General features: G+C 40.5%; 2 protein-coding genes across 2 annotated transcripts in view; one reads left to right on the top strand and one right to left on the bottom strand.

Moving 5' to 3' along the window:
• The window catches only part of NT5DC1 (5'-nucleotidase domain containing 1), a 394,037-nt gene that overhangs the window by 309,888 nt on the left and 61,046 nt on the right, over nucleotides 1-23,103 (bottom strand). The gene's annotated exons all lie outside the window — the stretch shown is intronic.
• COL10A1 (collagen type X alpha 1 chain) lies at nucleotides 1,259-13,212 on the top strand. Its single transcript, XM_069726169.1, has 2 exons — nucleotides 1,259-1,400; nucleotides 11,236-13,212. The coding sequence occupies exons 1-2, from the start codon at nucleotides 1,259-1,261 to the stop codon at nucleotides 13,098-13,100; spliced, it is 2,007 nt and encodes a 668-aa protein (XP_069582270.1). The 3' UTR covers nucleotides 13,101-13,212.

Here is a 23,103-nt window from a genome sequence, read left to right as displayed (position 1 = left end):
CATCCTCCTAAGATTGACTAACTATTGCTTATTTTTGGAGTAGGGCTTATTTTTCAAGAATACTCCAATAATCCTGTAAAATAAAGATTTTCGGGTTAGATCTTATTTTTGGGGAATCATGGTACTTTCAATATGTTGTAAAAAAGGTAGTAGTTAGGTAATATTGCACTCAATGAGGTTTGTTCGATTTGACAATGTGGCTCTCGGACTCAAATAGGTTATGCACCCCTGAAGAAAACAATTAATTTATCACACAAAAATAAATAAAACTTACATAAACAAATACACGAATAAATGAATAGATCAGAAGTGATATTTTTTGGCCTGATGAAAAAATTTAAGACTAATCAAACCCAGCGTCTGAATTGTTGCTATGTGCATAAATATTTGTAGCAATGTATGCAAACGAAAACATTTGCATCAAATTAATGTCACTTTCAAAACTATGATTAAAATTGTTATTAGTCTGTTATGCAAACATGAGCTTTCAAGAACTTCTTTCACAAAATGAAGCGTTTGTGTTCTTGGCTGATACACCTTGATTACCAGCTAGGAACCAATCTCACATTAAACATGACTAATGCCACAACAATGGCTGAAATTGGCCCGACTGCAAATTTCTGCATTTAATAACTGTCTGGATAATTAGAGCTCCCCTTTCTGAGGGAGGAGCTTAATTTATGCAAATTGTTACATTTCCATAAAAGTATTCAAAAAATGATTTAGCAAAAAGCACAAAAGGACACAGCTCTCTACACAAGCTTGGGAATATAACTGAATGAATGATCATTACGATACTGCTAAGAATATTTTTACCTTAAAATGTGGCAACTTTCTAAAATTGAGATGATACAAGAACTTCTAGCGAAAAACGTTCAGAACTCATTACGGTAACCTATAAACCCAGGTAATGTTATATGGCTTGCTGCTTTTCATATGTTTTCTTTTCTAACTCAATCTTTTTTTTCAGAACATATAAAACAAACTTCAGGGAACTGTCAGTTATTGGTCTACATTTTGCTGAAATTTCAGTGAAATCGACTTTTTTTAATATGCTGCGTTTAGTCATACTTTTCTTTTCCAAACACCACATAAGAGTGATGCTCGCAATGCCTTATACAAGCCACACTCTCTGAAATATCAGGACTACATATAAGGTCTTTGTCAATGCGGCTTTGTAAGTTTGAAACATTTATTTCATTTCAGCAAATATAATGAAAGTGTCTTTCTTTTCCTTGTACAGAACAAGCTTGGCAATATGAATTTACAAACCAGCATCTTCTTGCTCTTGCTGCTTCCAAATTTTATCTACACATCTGGTTATTTTCCTGAAAGACATCCAAAGCAATCCAACGTAAAAGGACCACCACCTTTCCTACCATTTAATGCAAAAAGTCAAGGTAAGATATATTCGATTCAATTTGTGTTTTTGATTGTACAATGGCGCAGTTAACTTTCTCTGGTATTGATTTTACCAATAAAGTTGCCTGATAATTAAGATAATTCTTATAATGAATACTATATGATGTATCAAGAGCTCATAGAGATATACCCTCTAAATATTTATTTTAATACAATTTACGGTAGTTTTGGAGGTTTCAGATTCCAAAGTAAGATATATAAGATATAAGTTTCAAAGATATACTCAAAATCATGTGTGGCTACGTTATAAAATGTCCAGATTATAATTTATTCAATTTTTATTCAGATAAACATTTTAATTATGGGGATTGTCCACTTTATCCTTATGTAACAAATGTGTTGTGGACAAGATTTTGTGACACTTACTATTGTATACGTATTACTGGTTCTTCTTTTGCACTTGTCAGTGACATCATTTTTCAGACTGCAAAGCTCTTCTGTCCATAAATTGACTTCTGATGGAGGAGCATGTGACTAAACCTGTCCGGCAGTTTGATCCAACTGAAAAAAAACTTCCCATGGGAAAGCAATCTATCAGTTGAAGGAGGCTGAGGGACAGATCTGGCTTCAAGTTCCTTAATCAGCAGCCAATTTGTGAACAAAAGAGCTCGGCAGTATGACAAGTGCAGGAAAAGATCATGTAATTAGAGATAAGAGGAAAAGTTTGTGTGACTCCAGTCCATAGGCCAGTTAAGTAGTTTTTGACCACTGGTGAGAGGCTTGCAAATCTCTTACATCTTGGCATCTTCTGAGCTGCTTTTGATTAGCTGGACTGGCGGAACGTTATCTGAACATCACGCCACAGTGAAGATGTCACATTTCAGCCCAGCTAATTAGTGATGAGCACAATTGTTTGTTACTCGAGTCTGCCAAGGGTGCTAGAGTATGTACCGAGTATCGCGAGAGCTCGAGTGAGATGTTTGCATCCCCGTGGCCATATGTTTTGCGGCTGTTAGACAGCTCCAAAACATGTAAAGATTGCCTGACAAACACGGCAATCTATGCATGTTTTGTGGCTGTCTTACCAGCTTCGAAACATGTACCAGCAGGGACGCCAACATCTCACTAGAGCACCTGCAATTCTCGTGTAATGAACACTTGCGCTCATCACTATAGTTAATCAAAAGCTGCACCATGGTTTACAGAAGATAAAAGATTCATGAGTGTCCTGTCCAGTGACTAATGACTACTGAGTTAACCGATGTACTGGAGTCCTGAGAATCGATCTGCCCATCTCTACCTTATACTTCTGTTTTAGTAAATATCACAAAATCATGTACCCAACACATTATAATAAAGATAAAATGGTGAACCCCTTTAATTAAGTGTGACAATTGAGTAAGTTTATGATGACTTGCGCAATAGCTCAATATTTTACCATATAAAATATATACTTATTTCCCTGGTAGTTTATCTGATGACACCATTTACAGTAGTTACAAATGTCAAAAGATTGACCATCACTTACAAACAAATGTGAACAGGTGCAAGCTAAGAGAGCCACTCTATATGTAACTAACAATTTAAAGCAGCAGTCAGAACCACTATAGTATGCAAACAATGAGTATAGGAAATTGGAACTGCATTTCTGCTGTAGAAAATAAGTTAAAAAATGAAGGTACTTACTGCATAAATCCCAGCAGAGAGGCTCGACTTGTTGGCTGTTGAGTACACATTAATTGGCCAATTTATGAGCAAAGTACCTTCATTTAGACTTCTGTTAAATTAAAAGAATTGTCCTATAATTATAAAGCATCACCCAGAGGTCGCACTAAATATTTTACAGCCAAGTAAAAATACTTCTCAGCATTTTTGAAAATAATATTAAACTAAGGAGTAAAATAAAATTCTCAATATCTCAGATTTGTAAAAACTAGGGAATACGTAATTTTAAGAGGTCAATTTCTCCTGAATTTCTCAATTACAAAACTATCCCACTAGTTAACCCCTTCAGTGAACACCGTGAAAAATAAAAAACAAGGCAAAAAACAATGCTTTATCATCATACCGCCGAACAAAAAATGCAATAAAACGCGATCAAAGATGGATGTAAATAATAATGGTACTGCTGAAATTGTCATTTTGTCCCGCAAAAACGAGCAATACAGCTCCACCAGCAGGAAGAAAAAAAGTTATAACTCTCAGAATAAAGCGATGTAAAAATAATTACATTTTCTATAAAAGAGTTTTTATTGTGTAAAAGCACCAAAATATAAAAAAATAACTGTGGCATTGCTGTAATCGTACTGACTGAAGAATAAAGGAGTCTTATCAATTTTACCACACATGGAACGGTATTTAAAAAAAAAAAAAAAGCAATTGCTGGTTTTTGTTCATTCTGACTCCCAAATATCAGAATAGAAAGCGATCAAAAAATGCCATGTGCCCAAAAGCGGTACCAATAAAAACGTCATATCGTCCCGCAAAAAAACAAGTCATCACATGACATTGTAGGCCAAAATGTGAAAAAATTATAGCTCTCAAAATATGGTGATGCAAAAACTATTTTTCGCAATAAAAAGCGTCTTTTAGTGTGTGTGTGTGTGTGTGTGAAAGGAGCCAAACATAAAAACCAGATAAAAATCTGGTATTGCTGTATTCGCACAGACCGGAAGAATAAAGTCACTTATAAATCACTTATACCACAAGAGGAACTGCTTAAAAAATAAATAAAACCAATTCTTCACAAGCTGCTGATTTTTTTTTTTCATTCTGCCTCCCAAAGATCGAAATAAGGCTTGGTGCACATTTATCCTGCGCTCTGTGCTGAGCGCTAACACCGAGGTTTCTGTTTAAATCTCTGAAATATGTGATTCAGACAAAACCCCTGGGGGAAGATTCCCTATAATGAAGCAGATGGAGACACTGTGGACGCCGTCCGACCAGTGATCCGGTGGTGTCTGTCTTCTTAGGATTGCATAAAAGTGCCATCAGCCACAGTTCTGTGCACTTCTGAAAAGGACACCGCTGAACAGAGGCCAGAGTAATTCTGCTGCCTCATTATAGAGAATGGATCCCTCGGTGGATTCATCTGTCATGTCAGTCGGAGATTTAGATGGAAACCCCAAAGTGCTCAGTGTAGAGCGCTGGATAAATGTGATCCCTAGCGTTATGTAAAATGTTCCCAATAAAAGCTTCAACTAAATCCACAAAAAAGCAAGTCCCCACTCATTTCTGTCATCTGTTAACGGAAAAATAGGGGGATTCAATATTACTGGTAGTGCAAAGGCTCTGGAAAAGCTAAATGGCTTCATGCTCCCCAAAAGAAACTGTAACAACCCTGCTGGCATCACTGCATGGCTTCCCATCCCCCACCTGCATTACACTCAAACTGACTTCTCTGGGCCTTGTGGTGACATCTCTCTGCTGCCAGCTCCATGCTGTGTGCCTCATGTCTGCTGTTTGCTCTGTGAATGCTCTGTGTGCACAGGGGGGTGACGCCAGCAACTCCTGTTTCTTATACAGACTGTGTGCACCTTGCTAAGGTGTCTCTGGCCAATTACCATCAGGCTTCCTGTATTTAAGACATCCCCACCAATTGGTGGGGGCCTGTGCAACTTACTTCTTCAGTCAGTTCTTAGCTGCTGAAGTGCCAGACCATGTCTCTGTGACTCTTGTGTTCCGCCACCCAGGGGGGTGTTGTACCCTGGTCTGAGTCCTGTGTAGCCACCCAGTGGGGCTTTGTACCCTGGCCTATGTCCTTGCGTAGCCACCCAGTGGGGCTTCGTACTCTGGCCTATGTCCGCAACCCAGAGGGGCATCATACCCTGGCTTGTGTCCATGTCTCTGTGCCTTGTCTCCTTCCTGACTCTGTCTTAGTCTAGTCCTGTTCCTGTGTTTGTTTATATCCCTGTCTTGATTTCCTTTCCCTCCTGTGTGTTCTCTGTGTCTTGCTTTGCTCCGCTTTCGGCTCCGCTCTCTGTGACCTTGTTTTTCTCCTTGCTCTGTATTCTGTTACCTTGCTCTACACTCTGTGGCTTTGCTCTCGGCTCTGCACTCTGTGTCTTGCTCTGCACTCAGCTCTGCACTCTGTGGCTTAGCTCTAGCTCTGCTCTCAGTAAGTTTGCTCTGCACTCTGACCTTGCTCTGCACTCTGTGGCGTCACTGTGCGGCTCCGCTCCTTGCGGTTCTACCTGGCTCCGCTCTTTGCGGTTTTACTTTTCCTGCTCTTGGCTCCACCTCCTGCTTTTGGCTCTGCCTCCGGCATCTCTGTTATTGGCTCTAGCTCCTGTGCTTTCGCTCTGCATCCGCTCTTGCGGTCTTCCTCTACCTTTTCTTAAGTCCTCCTGTCTGAACAGGTTCTTACCTGTTTTACATACCTGTCTGCAGACCGGTCCCTACCGGTTCTTCCAGTGTACCAGCCTTGTCCGCCTGTCCTGCCAGAGAGCCAGCCGTACCTGCCTGCCTACCAGAGAGCCAGCTGTGCCCGCCTGCCTGTGTCTGTTGTACCAGTCTGTCTGCCTGTGTCCCAGCGGTGCCCGCTTGCCTGTCTATGTTCCGTTCCTCCGGTGGGATCAGCAGCCACAGCCAGACACCACCCTGGAGTGGTACCTGGTAGCTTCCTATTGCACAAGTCTGACCTCACCATCAGAGGCTCCAGCGAACACCTAGGAAGCTACTTAGTTACGCCCCTTCCAGGGAAGTTTGGTCTGTGGTTCAGTGGGGCCACTGTTGTGAGTTCTGTTTTTTGGCTCCCTCTGGTGGTTACTGATGGTACTGGGTGATTTGTGTTCTGCTGTCTCTGGTGTCCACCTGTTCTATTAGGATTTGGGAGTTTCCTATTTAACTGGGCTTTCTTGTCATTTCCCCGCCGGCTATCAAGGTTATCAGAGTGTTTTGTTACCTCAGCTTCTGGCTTCAGTAATCTTCAGGACAAGCTAAGTTTTTGATTTTCTTGTTCCACGTTTTGCTTTATTTTTGTCTTGTCCAGCTTGCATATAATTGTTTCTTTACTGCTGGTTGCTCTAGTGGGCTGTAATTGCTCCTCATGTTCCATGAGTTGGAACATGAGTTCAAGTAATTGCAGGATGGTTTTTTGAAGGGTTTTTTGCTGACCGCGCAGTTTACTTTTGTATCCTCTGCTATCTAGTTTTAGCGGGCCTCATTTTGCTGAATCTGTTTTCATACTGTGTATGTGCCTTCCTCTCATTTCACCGTCATTATATGTGGGGGGCTGCTATTTCTGTGGGGTATTTCTCTGGAGGCAAGAGAGGTCTGTGTTTCTTCTAATAGGGGAAGTTAGATCTTCGGCTGGTGCGAGACGTCTAGGATCAACGTAGGCACGTTCCCCGGATATTGTTATTTGTGTGTTCAGGTTTAGGGTCGCGGTCAGCTCAGGTTCCATCACCCTAGAGCTCGTTGGTGCTTGTCCTTTTGTGATTCCCTGCCATTGGAATCATGACAGGCCACACCCCCGCGCCAACCAGTCTTGGGCACGAGCGTGACAGAAATTCAGCAAATTCTGCGCTCCCAAATCCAAATGCCCCCCTCACTTCTGAGCCCCAGTGTGCCTAAACTACATTTTGCGCCATGTTTGGCATTTCTGTAGTGTTGAGAGCCCACCAAATTTATAGCTGCGTGTCTCCAGAAGAATGAGATAGGGATAATGTATTGGTCACTACAACGGCAGTTTGCAATTTTGGCTCAGCAACATCCACTGCTGCCTGTTTCCGGAAAACACCCATGGAGTCAAATTGTCATTACATCTGTAGATAAATTCCCAGAGGGTTATAATTTCCAAAATGGGGTCACTTAAGGGGGAATTACAGTGTTTAGGCACATCAGGGGCTCTCCAAACGTGACATGGCATCCGCTAATTATTCTAGCAAATTTTACATTCAAAAAGTCAAATGGCGCTCTTTCCCTTCAAAGCCCTGCCTTGCGCCCAAACAGTAGTATTCCCCCAAATATGGGGTATCGTACTCAGGAGAAATTGCACAAATATTTTATGGAGCAATTTCACCTGTCACCTTTATAAAAATGCAAAATATGGAGCTAAAAAAGATTTATTTTGGAAAAATTTGACTTTTTTTTTATTTCCACGGCTCTATGTTATAAACTTCTGTGAAGCACCTGTGGGATCAAGGTGCTCAATACACATCTACATAAGTTCTATAAGGGGTCTAGTTTCCAAAATGGTGTCACTTGTTGGGGGTTTCCACTGTTTAGTCACATCAGGCGCTCTCCAAATGAAACATGGCATCCGCTAATTATTCCAGTATATTTTACATTCAAAAAGTCAAATGGAGCTCCTTCGCTTCCAAGTCCTGCCGGGCACCCAAACAGTTGTTTTCCTCCACATATGGTGTATCGTCGTACTCAGGAGAAATTGCACAACAAATTTTATGGCGCATTTTCTCTTGTTACCCATATCAAAATGCAAAATTTGGACCTAAAAAAGATTTATCTGAGAAAAATGCGATTTTTTATTTTTTATTTTCACAGCTTAATGTTATAAACATCTGTGAAGCACCTGGGTTACAAGTGCTCAATACACATCTAGATAAATTCCCTAAGGGGTTTAGTTTAGAAGATGGGGTGACTTGTGGGGGTTTCCACTGTTTAGGCACATCAGGGGCTCTCCAAACGAGACATGGCAACCGCTAATTATTCCAGAAAATTTTACATTCAAAAAGTGAAATGGCACTCCTTCACTTCTGAGCCCTGCTGTGTGCCCAAACAGTAGATTTTCCCAACATATGGGGTATCGGCATGCTCAGGAGAAATTGCACAACAAAATGTATGGTCCATTTTTTTCCTGTTACCCTTGCGAAAGTAAAAAAAAAAAATAGGTCTAAAGGAAAATTTTTGTGAAAAAAAGTACCGTATATACTCGAGTATAAGCCGACCCCAGTATAAGCTGACCCCCCTAATTTTGCCACAAAAAACTGGAAAAACTTAATGACTCGAGTATAAGCCTAGGGTGGGAAATGCAGCAGCTACCAGTAAATGTCAAAAGTAAAAATAGATATCAATAAAAGTAAAATTAATTGAGACATCAGTAGGTTAAGTGTTTTTGAATATCCATATTGAATCAGGAGCCCCATATAATGCTCCATAAAGTTTATGATGGGCCCCATAAGTTGCTCCACATTAAAACATGCCCCATATAATCCTGCATAAAGGTTAATAATGGCTCCATAAGATGCTCCATAGACACATTTGCCCAATGTAATGCTGCACAAATGTTGATTATGGCCCCATAAGATGCTCCATAAAGATATTTTCCCCATATAGTGCTGCATAAACGTTGATCATGGCCCCATACAGACACTTGCCCCATACAGACACTTGCCCCTTATAGTGCTGCACAAACGTTATGGCCCCATACAGACACTTGCCCCTTATAGTGCTGCATAAACGTTATGGCCCCATACAGACACTTGCCCCATATAGTGCTGCACAAACGTTATGGCCCCATACAGTGCTGCACAAACGTTATGGCCCCATACAGTGCTGCACAAACGTTATAGCCCCATAGATGCTCCATACAGACACTTGCCCCATTTGCTGTTGCTGCGATAAAAAAATTAAAAAATCACATACTCACCTCTCCGTCGCTCAGGCCCCGGCACTTTCAATATTCACCTGCTCCTTGTTCTGGCGCCACTCCATCTTCAGCGTCTCCTGCACTGACGTTCAGGCAGAGGGCGCGCACTAACCACGTCACCGCGCCCTCTGACCTGAGCGTCACAGTTGAAGACGGAGCGGTGCCGGAACGAGGAGCAGGTGAATATCGCGCAAAACAGCACTCTCCTCCCCGTTATACTCACCTGCTCCTGGTGCAGTCCCTGCACGTCTGTTCTCTGAGCGGTCACCGTTACCGCTCATTACAGTAATGAATATGCGGCTCCACTTCTATGGGAGGTGGAGCCGCATATTCATTACTGTAATGAGCGGTACCATGTGACCACTCAGTACAGGAAATAGCTGGCAGCGCTGGGGAAAAGACATGCAGGGACCGCGCCAGGCGTAGGTGAGTATAATTAGACAGCCCCAGCTCCCCCTCCCCTGCTGACCCCTGGGTATGACTCGAGTATAAGCTGAGAGAGGGACTTTCAGCCCAAAAAAATGGGCTGAAAATCTTGGTTTATACTCGAGTATATACGGTAAATGTTTATTTTTATCTTCCCCATTCCAAAAATTCCTCTGAAGCGCCTGAAGGGTTAATAAACTTCTTGAATGTGGTTTTGAGTACCTTGAGGGGTGCAGTTTTTAGAATAGTGTCATTTTGGATATTTCTGTCAAAGTCACTTTAAATGTGAGGTCCTCCATAAAAAATGGTTTTGCAAATTTTGTTGTAAAAATAAGAAATCGCTAGTCAACTTTTAACCCTTATAACTTCCTAACAACAAAAATTATGTTTCCAAAATTGTGCTGATGTAAAGTAGACATGTGGAAAATGTTATTTATTAACTATTTTGTAAAATTTGACTCTCTGATTTAAGGGCATAAAAATTAAAAGTTTGAAAATTGTGAAATTTTCACATTTTTTTCCAAATTTCCATTTTTTTCACAAATAAAAGCAAGTCATATCAAAGAAATTTTACCACATCATAAAGTACAATATGCCACAAGAAAGTATTCTCAGAATCACCGGGATCCGTTGAAGCCTTCTAGAGTTATGACCTCTTAAAGTGACAGTGGTTAGAATTGGCCTGGTCAGGAAGGTGAAAACAGCCTTCAGGATGAAGGAGTTAAAATTGTGATATACATTTGTATTCTGCTCCCAGTTCCCTAAATAAAATCCTGAGTGACCAATTGACTCCAAAAGTCACATACCGTAATTAGGAAATTGATTACGTGTAATGTATTCTCAGTATAACTACAGTTGTTTTGTGAAGGACTCTGAAGTTTGTTTGAGAACATTGGGGATCAAATAGCATAATGAAAACTAAGGAACACACCTGATTGGTCAGGGCTAAAATTGTAGAGAAGACTAAAGCAGGACTAGGTTACAAAAAATAGCTCAAGCTCTGAACAACTCATCTCACAGAGCACTGTTCAATCCATCATCCTACAATGGAAGCAGTATGGCACATCTGCAAACCTACCAAGACATATCCGTCCACATAAACTGACATTCTAAGCAAGAAGAGTGCAAGTTAGAGAATGGTGGCAGCATCATGCAGTGGGGGTGCTTTTCTTCAGCAGGGACAGGGAAGCTATTCAGAGTTGATGGAAAGAAAACCCATTAGAGGCTGCAAAAAGACTTGAGAATGGGGCGTGCAACCACCTTCCAACAGGACAACATCCCTAAACATACTGTCAGAGCTACAATGGAATGGCTTAGATCAATGTATATTCATGTGTTTTAATGGAATTGTCCCGAGTCAAGACCTAATCCCCTTGAGAATCTGTGACAAAACTTGAAAATTGCTGTTGACTGACGCTCTCCATCTAATCTCACTGAGCTAGAGCAAGTTTGTAAAGAATGGGCAAAAATGTCATCCTCTAATGTGCAAAGCAGGTAGTGGTAGAGACATACCTTAAAACACTTACAGCAATAATTACATCGAAAGACATCCTAAAAAGTATTGACTCAGGGGGGAGACTGAATACAAATGCACATCACCATTTTCAGACTTTTTTAAATATTAAGAAAGCCATGTATTATTTCCTTTACACTTCACAAATACTTGCTACTTTGTGTTGGTATATCACATAAAATCTAAATAAAATTTGGAAAAATGTGGAAATGTTCACGGGGTATGAATACATTTTCAAGGCCCTGTATATAAGCATATAATTTAAATAAATAATTTTAAAAAACTGTCTTATTAACTTATATATTTGTATATTTTTCTTTTCTAGTTATTCCAAGCGGGCCAGAACAAGGGCCACCAGGTCCACCAGGGCCAATTGGTCCAAGAGGTTTACCTGGACCACCAGGACCTCAAGGAAAACCAGGTTACGGAACACCTGGTCCACAAGGAGCTCAGGGGGTGCCAGGACCACCGGGATTCTCTTCAATTGGAAAACCAGGCCAGCCAGGAATTCCTGGAAAACATGGAGAGCTTGGAGTTCAAGGTGAAAAAGGAGACATTGGACCAATTGGATTACCTGGACCAAGAGGTTTACAGGGACCACCTGGATTATCTGGTCCAGCTGGAATTTCTGCTTCTGGAAATCCAGGTCCTCAAGGAGCAATAGGAAACCCTGGGCCAAGAGGAGTTCCAGGATTTAAAGGTGAACCTGGTATGCCTGGCAGTATTGGACATAAAGGACAAAATGGCTATGGAATCCAAGGTCAACCGGGTGAGAGAGGACCACCTGGTATACCAGGGACACCTGGGCCTCAAGGTCCTATTGGGATAGGCAACCCCGGCATAAATGGTTTTCCTGGACAGCCAGGAAAAGTAGGCGAAAGAGGTCTACCTGGTGTACCAGGCTTACAAGGTCTTTCTGGACCACAAGGACTACCTGGACAGCCTGGACCAACAGGAATTGGTAAGCCGGGGGTAAATGGTGCTCCTGGTCTTCCAGGGCCATTTGGACCCAAGGGACACACAGGACTCCCAGGCATGCCAGGCCCTCAAGGGATGCAAGGTTATGGAAAGCCAGGTTTACCAGGTGTAAAAGGATTAAGAGGACCTGAAGGCATACCTGGAAATCCTGGGATGAAAGGAGATCATGGAGAAATAGGTATTCCAGGACAGCCAGGTACACCAGGTGTGCCAGGAATTGCAGGTATTCAGGGGCATAGAGGTATTCCTGGAGACATAGGTATGCCAGGACATAAAGGTGATAATGGTCAAAAAGGTTCTCAAGGAGCAGCTGGACCTACAGGTGAAAGAGGTTTACCTGGTTTAGATGGTAAACCAGGCTATCCAGGTGAGCCAGGACTTGCTGGCCACAAAGGAATTCCAGGTATTGCAGGACAGAAAGGAGAAAAGGGTATTGTAGGTCCACCTGGGGTACCTGGAATTACTGGTCCAGTAGGCCTTAGAGGAGAGTCTGGCTATAGTGGAGAACAGGGTCCAAGAGGAGCTACAGGTATACCAGGTATGAGAGGGCCAACAGGAGCAGCAGGCAGTCCCGGACTTCCAGGTCAAAAGGGTGAACAAGGTTTCCCTGGTTTACCTGGTGCAAATGGGATTTCATCAAATGGCATGCAAGGACCAATGGGACCACCTGGGATTCCTGGTACAAGAGGAATGAATGGCGAGCCAGGATTACCAGGGCCACCAGGTCCACCAGGACAGCCGGGTCAGATGATAATGCCACATCAAATGCCAGATGGCTATGCAAAATCAGGGCAAATTCAAGGTTTAAGAGAGCTTCGAGCGTCAGCATTTACTGCTATTCTCTCCAAAGCATTTCCAGCAGTCGGAGTTCCTATAAAATTTGACAAGATTCTATATAACAGGCAAAATCACTATGATGTCCGAACTGGAATTTTTACATGTAGGATACCAGGCCTATATTATTTTTCTTACCATTTACATGTGAAAGGCTCAAACATTTGGGTGGCATTATATAAAAATGGTACACCATTAATGTATACCTATGATGAATACAAAAAAGGATACCTTGACCAGGCATCTGGTAGCGCTGTCATAGACCTTACAGAAAATGATCAAGTTTGGCTGCAGTTACCCAGTGCAGAATCCAATGGTTTATATTCTTCTGACTATATTCACTCATCTTTCTCAGGTTTCTTATTTGGCCTCACATGATACAGCATTGCTTAATTTTAAATTTGATGCTTGAAAATTGGTGTTATTTTAAAAAAATATTTTTTTTATATGTGTTGATATGAATACAATACAGTACATTACAATTTTGTTGTTTTTAGATGCATGAATATGGTAATTGCTGTAAGTTTAACTGATTTTCAGATTTTTAAAAAATCTGATTTGTTTTAAGATCTCAAACCTGGCACTTTACTTCACTGATATGTCAGCCATAAGAGATGCTTAGTGAAACAAGTATTTAAAGTGAAGCAGCATTTTAGAGAGGATACATTTAAATTGTGCCCTTTTACCACTTTAGGGAGTAGAGTGGCTGTTTGTAATGTGCTCATAGCATCAATACAGAAAAGAGCACCTGTAGTTTGCAGGCAGAACATGAGGGGGGCCATCGAGAAAAGTTTTTTGACCTGCCTAAGTAAACAAATCGCTGTGTAAAGAGAGCATAGGGCATTGTTGATAATGCATTTTGTAACAGAGCAATACATTCATAAGACTTAAAAAGCTTCATTTAAAAAGGGACCTATCAAAGTAAAATAAAAAAAATGACTCTTTGGTGGACATGAAAAGTTTGAGAACTTTCTGTGATAAAACTTATGGTACTTCCATTAGATTGCCCAAAGCCTAGAAACAGATCTTTTAAAAAAAACTTTAAGTGACCACATCTCAACATAAAAAAAAATGGTTATGACATGAAGAAAAATTTGTACATGCTCCGCTTATCCTTCTGTTCTAAAAACTGGCACAAAATGGAACACCAAAAGACACCCATAATAATCTGGAGCTTCTTTGCTTCCATGTGTATCAGTTAGCAAACTGATATATTTTAGGAACTAGTGGAATTTTTGTCCTAAACAGAACAGACAAATGGAACTCCTAAACAAACATGTGAATGAAATAGAAGCAGAAAACCCAAGTCTGATGTATAACATCACTATCGTCCAAATCTTTCACTGTATTGATACTCTTTGTTGAGGCAAAGACAACTCAAGATGAGTAACTGAAGCGATCTAAATACGAGAATCATTTAGTGTTTAAAGCTATACTGAAAGATAATAATGAACAAGCGTTCTTAAAAATTGTCATTTCACAATTATCTTGCCGTGTAAACAAGCTGCCAATCACAAAATGGATGTGCAGCAGGCATGTCCATAGGATGAAATGATCCTTTGTAGAGAAAAAGATCATCGTTCTCAGTGGGACATCGACCTGGGCAAACATGGCTTTCGCTGCTGAGAACTATGGCACCCTATGTGCAATGAGCGAACCAGTACAGATCGCTCAGTGTGCATGGTTTACTTGGGTGTTCCTCTGGTATAATGACTGAGGTTTAATGATCGGCTTTTGCGTCATGTCACTGGTTGCTCAGTCTCACTTTCACCTCTTCATCTTGACAAAATGAGGAGGTGAACGAGAAACTTGGTCAAAGTGTGAAATGACAATGCCAGTCCAGCAATGGGTCTCAGTTATAGTTAAAACACCACAAATATAAAAAGAAAATAAAAAGAAGGCAGTTTGTGTAAAGTGCTATCAGCAATAAGGTACTTGAGGAAGAAATTAGATTGTGGACAACACATTTTGAAATCAATAAAGCACAACCTCCAATTTTATCAGCTGGCATCCAAGTCCTGATTGCCGGCAGCCGCCTACACAATCTGTCTTTTTTCTTTCGGTGATACATTCTTTGGAGCCGGCCTTTCTAGCTCAGTGGGCAGAGCAGCAGCCAGCCCTTTTTTGATCTACGCGCTTTCCACAGAGTTGTGCCTGGTTCCAGCACAGCTTCCAAAGATGAGCACTGTTTGGGTCGATCCTTCTATGAACACCGAATTTGGAAATACACTATATAGCGCCCCTTTTGAATTTCAGTTATAGTTAAGAAATCCATAACTGGTTGTTACAGCAAACCGCCAACATTTTTTTAAAAGATAACTTTAGAATCAACCTTTCGGCTTATACATTTTACAGAGGTCTATCTGTTGCAATCGGCACATCTGGGGGAATGAAAATAATGCAGTTATAAAACTTCTGTGCACTGGTCTCACCAGTAATCTGGGCGGTGCTGATGTTACCGGATGGTAGCTGTTAGAACTCCGAGGTCATGAATTAAAGGGCTTTACCAGGAATAACAATAAATGCATAAATAATATAACATTTAAAAAAATTATAAAATACCTTTCATTAGCAAATCACACTTTTTTGTCTAAAAAAATTCCAGGCACATAAATTATTAAAACCTTGTGAAGCCTTTGAGAAATGAAGAAAGTCGATAATTTATTTGCTCTTAAAACTCTGCTCTGCTTCGGAGCTGTGGTCATGTGACCTCAAGCACAGATCTATGCAGTTTATCTATCAAGCATATTACTCATTGCTCCCCTACAGGCTCTGGTTTCAGTATGAGCAACAGTCATGTTATTCTACATGGCACAATAAAAGTTGTCCCCTCCAGTCCACATTAGCCACATCCAGGGTTGTGGAGTCGCTAAGCCAAACCAGAAATTCTGACTGACTCAGACTCCTCAATTCCTGTGACTTCTGACTCCAGCTCTGACACCCCAGCACGGCCTCACTAATGAGAATGTACATAAAGTGCACCACAGATTCATCTCGACTGAAAGTCGAGATCCTTAGATCGGGAACAGAACAGACATTTATGGGACATTTCAGAACTTTTCCAAATTATGAAAACATTTACAGCACATCCTGCATTGTACTACAATTCCAATTTATACTACCTACAAAAGAACTGCAACATATGCCAAGTAAAAATTTAAAAAAAAAAAATTATTTAACAAATATTAACACACAACTACAGTATTTAAAAAGATTCAGTGGATGAATACACACATATGGACCTGAGAACACAGGACTTAATATACCCATGCCATAAACATATTAAAAAAAATGGATGAAAATCCAGAGCATATAAAGAAAACATTTTTTTTCTTTTGGGTTCCTCAGAAAAGGCTACCTTATATATGGAATAAAGCTTTCTAGAATGTTAATCACTATTATAAAATTCAATATATTTTCCCTTTGCAAACAGTGCTTTTAGACTTGTATGTCAACTAGATTTGGTATTCAGTATAGCATTCATAAAGCATAGACACATAAATAAGGAAAGAGTTTTCCATACAGATCTATTTAGATGCCCATATAGCTTAGGGCTCCATGTAAAAACTTGTATGGCTCCTCGCAACAAAATTGTCTACATACTTACTATCTCTATATCCAAAGGCAATAAATAACATTAAAGTGCATGGTGCTAAGTAATGTCCAATACCAATGCAATACATGCTTTAAGATACTTGCAGAGACAAAACCATATTGTAAGGTGCAAAAACAAGCTACTAAATATGGCAGCAATCAAATAAGGATGACAAAAAATTAGGTTAAGGTGCAGTGGTTAAAGTGCAAGCATGCTACTGAAGGTTTGCAATAGTCTACTAGACATGAAGGAGGAAGCAAATCAACTAAATTCAAGGGGTATACATGACCTGGTTAGCAGGGAGGGTCCCGACGCGCGTTTCGCGTTAGCTTCTTCTTATGGGGGTATAGTAAGTAGTACTTTTCCAATTTATTATATATATTAGCAGAGGGAGTCGGTCCGTTTTATACGGACTCCAACTGCGACTCCACCAAAATATTCCTCCACCAAAATGGATGGACACCGACTCCACAGCCCTGGTCACATATATTATGCGTTGTTTTATCGTAAGATAACATAGTCTTTGCAGGTGTTAATGCCGTTGAATAATCATGTTTATATCATACTCAACTGTAACACATAAATACCACATAATATATACGGTATATTTATCGGATTACCAGCAATACAACAAAATTGAAACTGCAGGCAATTAATCTATCTTGAGACTGTGTAGGAAGAACTAATAAAGGACAACAAAGGTAACATGGGAGGCTTGAGTTCTCATTACAAAGATGGTTGTATCATTTTGCTTCTTTGAGTATTAGTAAGATAGGTGCCTGTGGGCACGTGCAGTAGGAAGCTCTGCTGCTGTCACCTGGAGATAGCTTGGCAGTATATGGTATAGGTTGTCTCCAAATAACAGCCGCAGCTCAGCATTCAGAAAGTAGTGTGATGAGCCTCAGCACCCCGGGTATTTCCAATATTAGCTTAGCACAGCACAGCAAATGGAAGCACATCTATGACTAGTATCCATTTCTGGACCACCCAGGAGATCAGAGAAATGCGGGCACCGTGGTGTTATAACTGCAATATAGTTAACAAGCACTTCTGAGCCCTGTTTATCCTCCCTGTAGTTTATTAATCACATGTTTGCTGATAGGCTCCCTTTACAGATAAAAACATAGATATATCAAAAGCTTCTTTTATGCTTTATGATATAAGAAATATAAAAATGGTAAGATATCTGCATTGCATTTGTTTGTTACGTTTGCTTGTACCTCCAGAAGTAATAACATTTTGGTTCGGACACTACATACAATAGGATGTCACTTTAGCAACAGCTGTCACTCATACAGCAAGGCTAGAGTCACAGGTCTGTACAAGCGTTACCGTCCGAAAGCATCGTCCGGACTTATTTCTCAGGTGCTATACTAGTATCTTCTGTTTTTTCTCATTCTTTTTTTTTTTTTTCACTGAAGCAGGAAGACAGTCTAAACTTTTTTTTTTTAACAATTGATTTTTAGCAATGGATCAATTAAAAACATGAAACTCCGATGGAACTCAAATACAAAGTCTGTATTTCATCCACTGTTTAGGGATCCACATAGGTTTTAATGGGCTAGCCTAATTCGGGAAAAAAAAAAGCAATGTGTGCATGAGACTTCAGCAATCTGATTCACTTTGCTGGCACTAAGAAATCCTTCAGGTTTTATGACAAAGCTGTACGGAAGAAAGGTGACAAAAATGCAGCGTGTGCACATACCCTTAGACTTGTCTTCCGAAAGGCTTCTATAATATGGGTCTTTCATGGAAGACACATAAGTGGTCCACTTTATTGTCTACCATGTTTGCCTATTATAAAAAAACCAAGTATCTTTAGAAATATGAAGTTATGTATCCACTTTGTATCATTAGAATATTTTAACAGCATGTCCACATACATTCAACTGAAAAGCTGACTTGTCAACATTCATGCAACCATAAAAAAAAGAGGAAGAAAAGTTGCATATAGCATGGACATTAATAAAGGCGCTCTTCCCAATACTTGCTTGCACAACCTTTGGCAACAATGACAGCCTACAACTGTTTCTTTTGTACCCAAAGTCATCTGGGTGTTTCTTGCACCTGTCTGCTAATGTTACTTACTCTGCAATTTTCTCAAGCTCTTGAATGTTTTCCCAATCACAGATTTCAGGTCTCTCCAATGATTTTCTACTGAATTGAGCTCAAGACTCATTGCTGGTCAGTCAAAAACAATTCCTTCCTTTCCTGTACTTCTGGATGAGTTTGGGGTCATTATCCTGCTGTATGACCCCTTCTATTTGACTCCTACCTCGTTCCCTTACACTTGGTAGAACACATTGCTCTGCTGTGATAATCCTTTGAAAGTTCCTGTTAAACAGTCAAGACCTCTAGTTCCAGAGCCAGCACCCCAACATAATGACTTGTCCACTATGCTTCACTGTGGGTATAGTACACTTTTCTTTATAGGCTTTATTTCATCATCTATAAATATAACGTTGGTATCTATTGCCAAAAAGCTCTAGCTTTGATTCATTTGACAATAGGACTTTTTCCCAAAAGAAAAGTTTTGATTTCTTTTTGTATGGTAACTTTAGGCAAAGTTCAGTTACTCTTTTATATGTCTTAAAGGGAATCTGTCACCAGGTTTTTCCCACCTAACCTGAGAGCACCATAATGTGCGTACAGAGACCGTGATTACGGCAATGTATCATGTACTTGGCTGCTCTCTGTCATTTTTATACAAATCACAGTTCTATCAGCAGGGGATTATCAGGGGACTAGTAAACCTGCTGCCATGTAGTCCTCCACATTCATGAGCTCTGTATAACCCAGCCCCACCACTGGCAGCATTCTGCCTATGCACAGTATAAACAGAAAGCGGCCCATCACTGGTGTGGATGGGGTTATTCAGAGCTCAGCATTCAGAGAACTACTAGATCTGCCGCAGATAAAACACTGATTTTATCAAAACGACAGCAGGAAATGCAATGATTGATACTTTGCTGGAATCAGTGTCTCAGCTTCTACATCATGCTGCTCTCAGATGGGGTATTGAAAACCTGGTGACAGCTTCTCTTTAATATCCAACCCCTTTAGTATTCAGGAGTCAGTAACATTGAGCACAACTGTAAACGGCCTGTTCTTCTGTGATACCTCATCTTCAAAACCTCAACGTTTTGTCCATTTTTGTTGGCGTCCGTTTTGGTGGTGTCGGAGTTGGTATAAAATGGACCGACTTCGACACTGTATATTAAATTGGGTACAGTAATACAATGCAGGATTTGCTGTACATGTTTTGATAAGAATTTGGGAAAGTTCTGTAGTGAGGCAGTGCTGTGGAGTTGGAGCACAGTTTATTAATTCTGTGCCAGTAGAGTTTGGGTAGATGACAATCCCAGGATGCTCAGACATATCTCAAGCATTCTCAGATGTGGTAAATCACTTCCAGTTCTACTACGGAAACATCAATCAATATGCACAACAATATACTTACAACTAGCATTGTATATGAGATCTTGACAAAAATGTTCAATAATACCATACATATGGTAGGAACTGCAGCAAAAACAGATGTTGCCTCCCTGCCACATTCTGTAGTTACAGATTGTTTAACTGTTACAATGTGGAAAACTTGAAATGCCGACTGAAGTTTCTCCTGGACAGAATCCATGAAAAACACACACGTTGGATATATGACTTTTGGTAGTCTCAGCATTCTCACTTTGACTGCCATTTAAAAAAAATTACCATCCAACGTAGGTAGCAGTGTCCATATTTTGCTTTGGTTTGTCTCAGCCACACAAAATTGTATACATTTGTTTCTGAAAATGTTGAGCTATTTTGAATTTAATATAATTTTCTAAAAACATAACTCAAATTCAGATTATACAATAAGGATCAGTTAAATGTATAGAAAATTAAGCAGCAGTACTGTTTTACAAAATGAAAATATCACTCATCTGCTCCAAAGTTTTTACGTCATATTCACCTGTAGATTTTCTTATGAGGATTTTCCTGTAATAAAAATCTGCTGAAGCAGTTTTGGTGTGCTTCTTTAACACATTTGTTTTGTATATATTCCTGATTCTAATTCAATCAGTGGCCAAAATCGTAACTTTTTCAGACAGAAATACTTTGAGAATTGACTTGATTTTTTTCCCCACGCTGAAAAACACGCGGAAAGAGACAGGACTATGTGCACCATAGACACATTTTCCCATTAGAATCTTGGAAGCTTATTCAGAGAGTATTTGTTGCTACTTCAATTGGATTTTTAGCAGAATTTGCTCCAAAATTCTTATCAAATAATTCTGTCTAAACATACCCTTAAACAAGGCTTTTACTCCAAACTAACAAATATTGAGGAAACCGCAGATATAACGTAGTAGCTAAGGATTGGTAAGGAGGTTTCTAATCTTTACAGACTTTTTGGCACTTTCAGTTTTTTTTCCAAAAGTAAAGCAGAATGTACTTTTACAAACTGTTGTAAAAACTCTGAAAATAGAATTGAATGAAAATGTTGACAAATTGTGACATTTCTTAACAAAATAAAGATAGCTGGTACGCAAGAGGTAAATCAAATGGGCACAACTTTGGTCTAATGTCTTATATATATATATATATATATATATATATATATATATATACCGTATATATGTATATATTAGAGGAAATCCTCATACGGAATCTGTCAGCAGCATTTCACATCCCAAGCTGTTTATATGTGCATGTAGCTCCTTTAAAGGGACTCTGTCACCTGAATTTGGAGGGAACAATCTTCAGCCATAGGGGCGGGGTTTTTGGGTTTTTGATTCACCCTTTCCTTATGGAGGACAGAGAATGAACTTCAATCCAATATTGCAGCCAGCATGCAGCCAGCGGGTAAGGAAAGGGTGAATCAAACACCCAAAAACCCCGCCCCTATGGCTGAAGATTGTTCCCTCCAAATTCAGGTGACAGAGTCCCTTTAAGAACAAGTCCAGCAATACCTTCCCGTGGCCAGTCCTTTCCTTTGTTACTAAGAAATCAGCATTGGAATTGTTATGCAAATGAGGCTGTAGAACTATGGTAGATCTGAAGACTGTCACTCCAGCTCTATTCCCCACCCAGAGCTGCCGCCTCCTCCTGACTGATGGCTCCTTTGTCTGAAGTCAGGCAACACGGAGGCTGTTAGTTAACCCCTTTCTGCCATTAGACGTACTATTCCGTCCATGTGGGGTGGGCTTTACTTCCCAAGGACGGAATAGTACGTCATAGCCGATCGGCCGCGCTCACGGGGGGAGCGCGGCCGATCGCGGCCGGGTGTCAGCTGCTTATCGCAGCTGACATCCGGCACTATGTGCCAGGAGCGGTCACGGACCGCCCCCGACACATTAACCCCCGGCACACCGCGATCAAACATGATCGCGATGTGCCGGCGGTGCAGGGAAGCATCGCGCAGGGAGGGGGCTCCCTGCGGGCTTCCCTGAGACCCCCGCAGCAACGCGATGTGATCGCGTTGCTCCGGGGGTCTCCTACCTCCCTCCCTGCATCAAGTCCCGGATCCAATATGGCCGCGGATCCGGGTCCTGCAGGGAGGGAGGTGGCTTACCAAGTGCCTGCTCAGAGCAGGCACTTGGTAACGCTGCAGCGCTGTGCAAGCTGACAGATCACCGATCTGTATTGTTCCCCCCCCTGGGACAAAGTAAAAAAGTAAAAAAAAAATTTTTTACAAGTGTGTAAAAAAAAAAAAAAAAAATCCTAAATAATGAAAAAAAAAAAAAAATATTATTCCCATAAATACATTTCTTTATCTAAATAAAAAAAACAAAACAATAAAAGTACACATATTTAGTATCGCCGCGTCCGTAACGACCCGACCTATAAAACTGGCCCACTAGTTAACCCCTTCAGTAAACACCGTAAGAAAAAAAAAAAAAAAACGAGGCAAAAAACAACGCTTTATTATCATACCGCCGAACAAAAAGTGGAATAACACGCGATCAAAAAGACAGATATAAATAACCAGGGTACCGCTGAAAGCGTCATCTTGTCCCGCAAAAAATGAGCCGCCATACAGCAACATCAGCAAAAAAATAAAAAAGTTATAGTCCTCAGAATAAAGCGATGCAAAAATAATTATTTTTTCTATAAAATAGTTTTTATCGTATAAAAGCGCCAAAACATAAAAAAATGATATAAATGAGGTGTCGCTGTAATCGTACTGACCCGAAGAATAAAACGGCTTTATCAATTTTACCAAACGCGGAACGGTATAAACGCCTCCCCCAAAAGAAATTCATGAATAGCTGGTTTTTGGTAATTCTGCCTCACAAAAATCGGAATAAAAGGCGATCAAAAAATGTCACGTGCCCGAAAGTGTTACCAATAAAAACGTCAACTCGTCCCGCAAAAAACAAGACCTCACATGACTCTGTGGACTCAAATATGGAAAAATTATAGCTCTCAAAATGTGGTAACGCAAAAAATATTTTTTGCAATAGAAAGCGTCTTTCAGTGAGTGACGGCTGCCAATCATAAAAATCCGCTAAATATCTGCTATAAAAGTAAATCAAACCCCCCTTCATTACCCCCTTAGTTAGGGAAAAGTAAAAAAAATTTAAAAAATGTATTTATTTCCATTTTCCCATTAGGGTTAGGGCTAGGGCTAGGGTTAGGGTTAGGGCTAGGGCTAGGGTTAGGGTTAGGGCTAGGGTTAGGGCTGAGGTTAGGGCTAGGGTTAGGGTTAGGGCTAGGGTTAGGGCTAGGGTTAGGGCTAGGGTTAGGGCTAGGGTTAGGGTTAGGGTTAGGGTTAGGGCTAGGGTTAGGGCTAGGGTTATG

This window comes from Ranitomeya imitator, chromosome 5 (assembly GCF_032444005.1).
Source record: "Ranitomeya imitator isolate aRanImi1 chromosome 5, aRanImi1.pri, whole genome shotgun sequence".
Taxonomy (NCBI): Eukaryota; Metazoa; Chordata; class Amphibia; order Anura; family Dendrobatidae; genus Ranitomeya; species Ranitomeya imitator.
Note: the sequence above shows the minus strand (reverse complement) of the source record. Positions and strands in the feature narration are given on the sequence as shown.

Coding starts and splice junctions, on each gene's coding strand:
- COL10A1 (XM_069726169.1), top strand. CDS start 1,259: ATGAATTTACAAACCAGCATCTTCTTGCTCTTGCTGCTTCCAAATTTT. Junction 1,401..11,235: donor ATTTAATGCAAAAAGTCAAG/GTAAGATATATT, acceptor TTTCTTTTCTAG/TTATTCCAAGCGGGCCAGAA.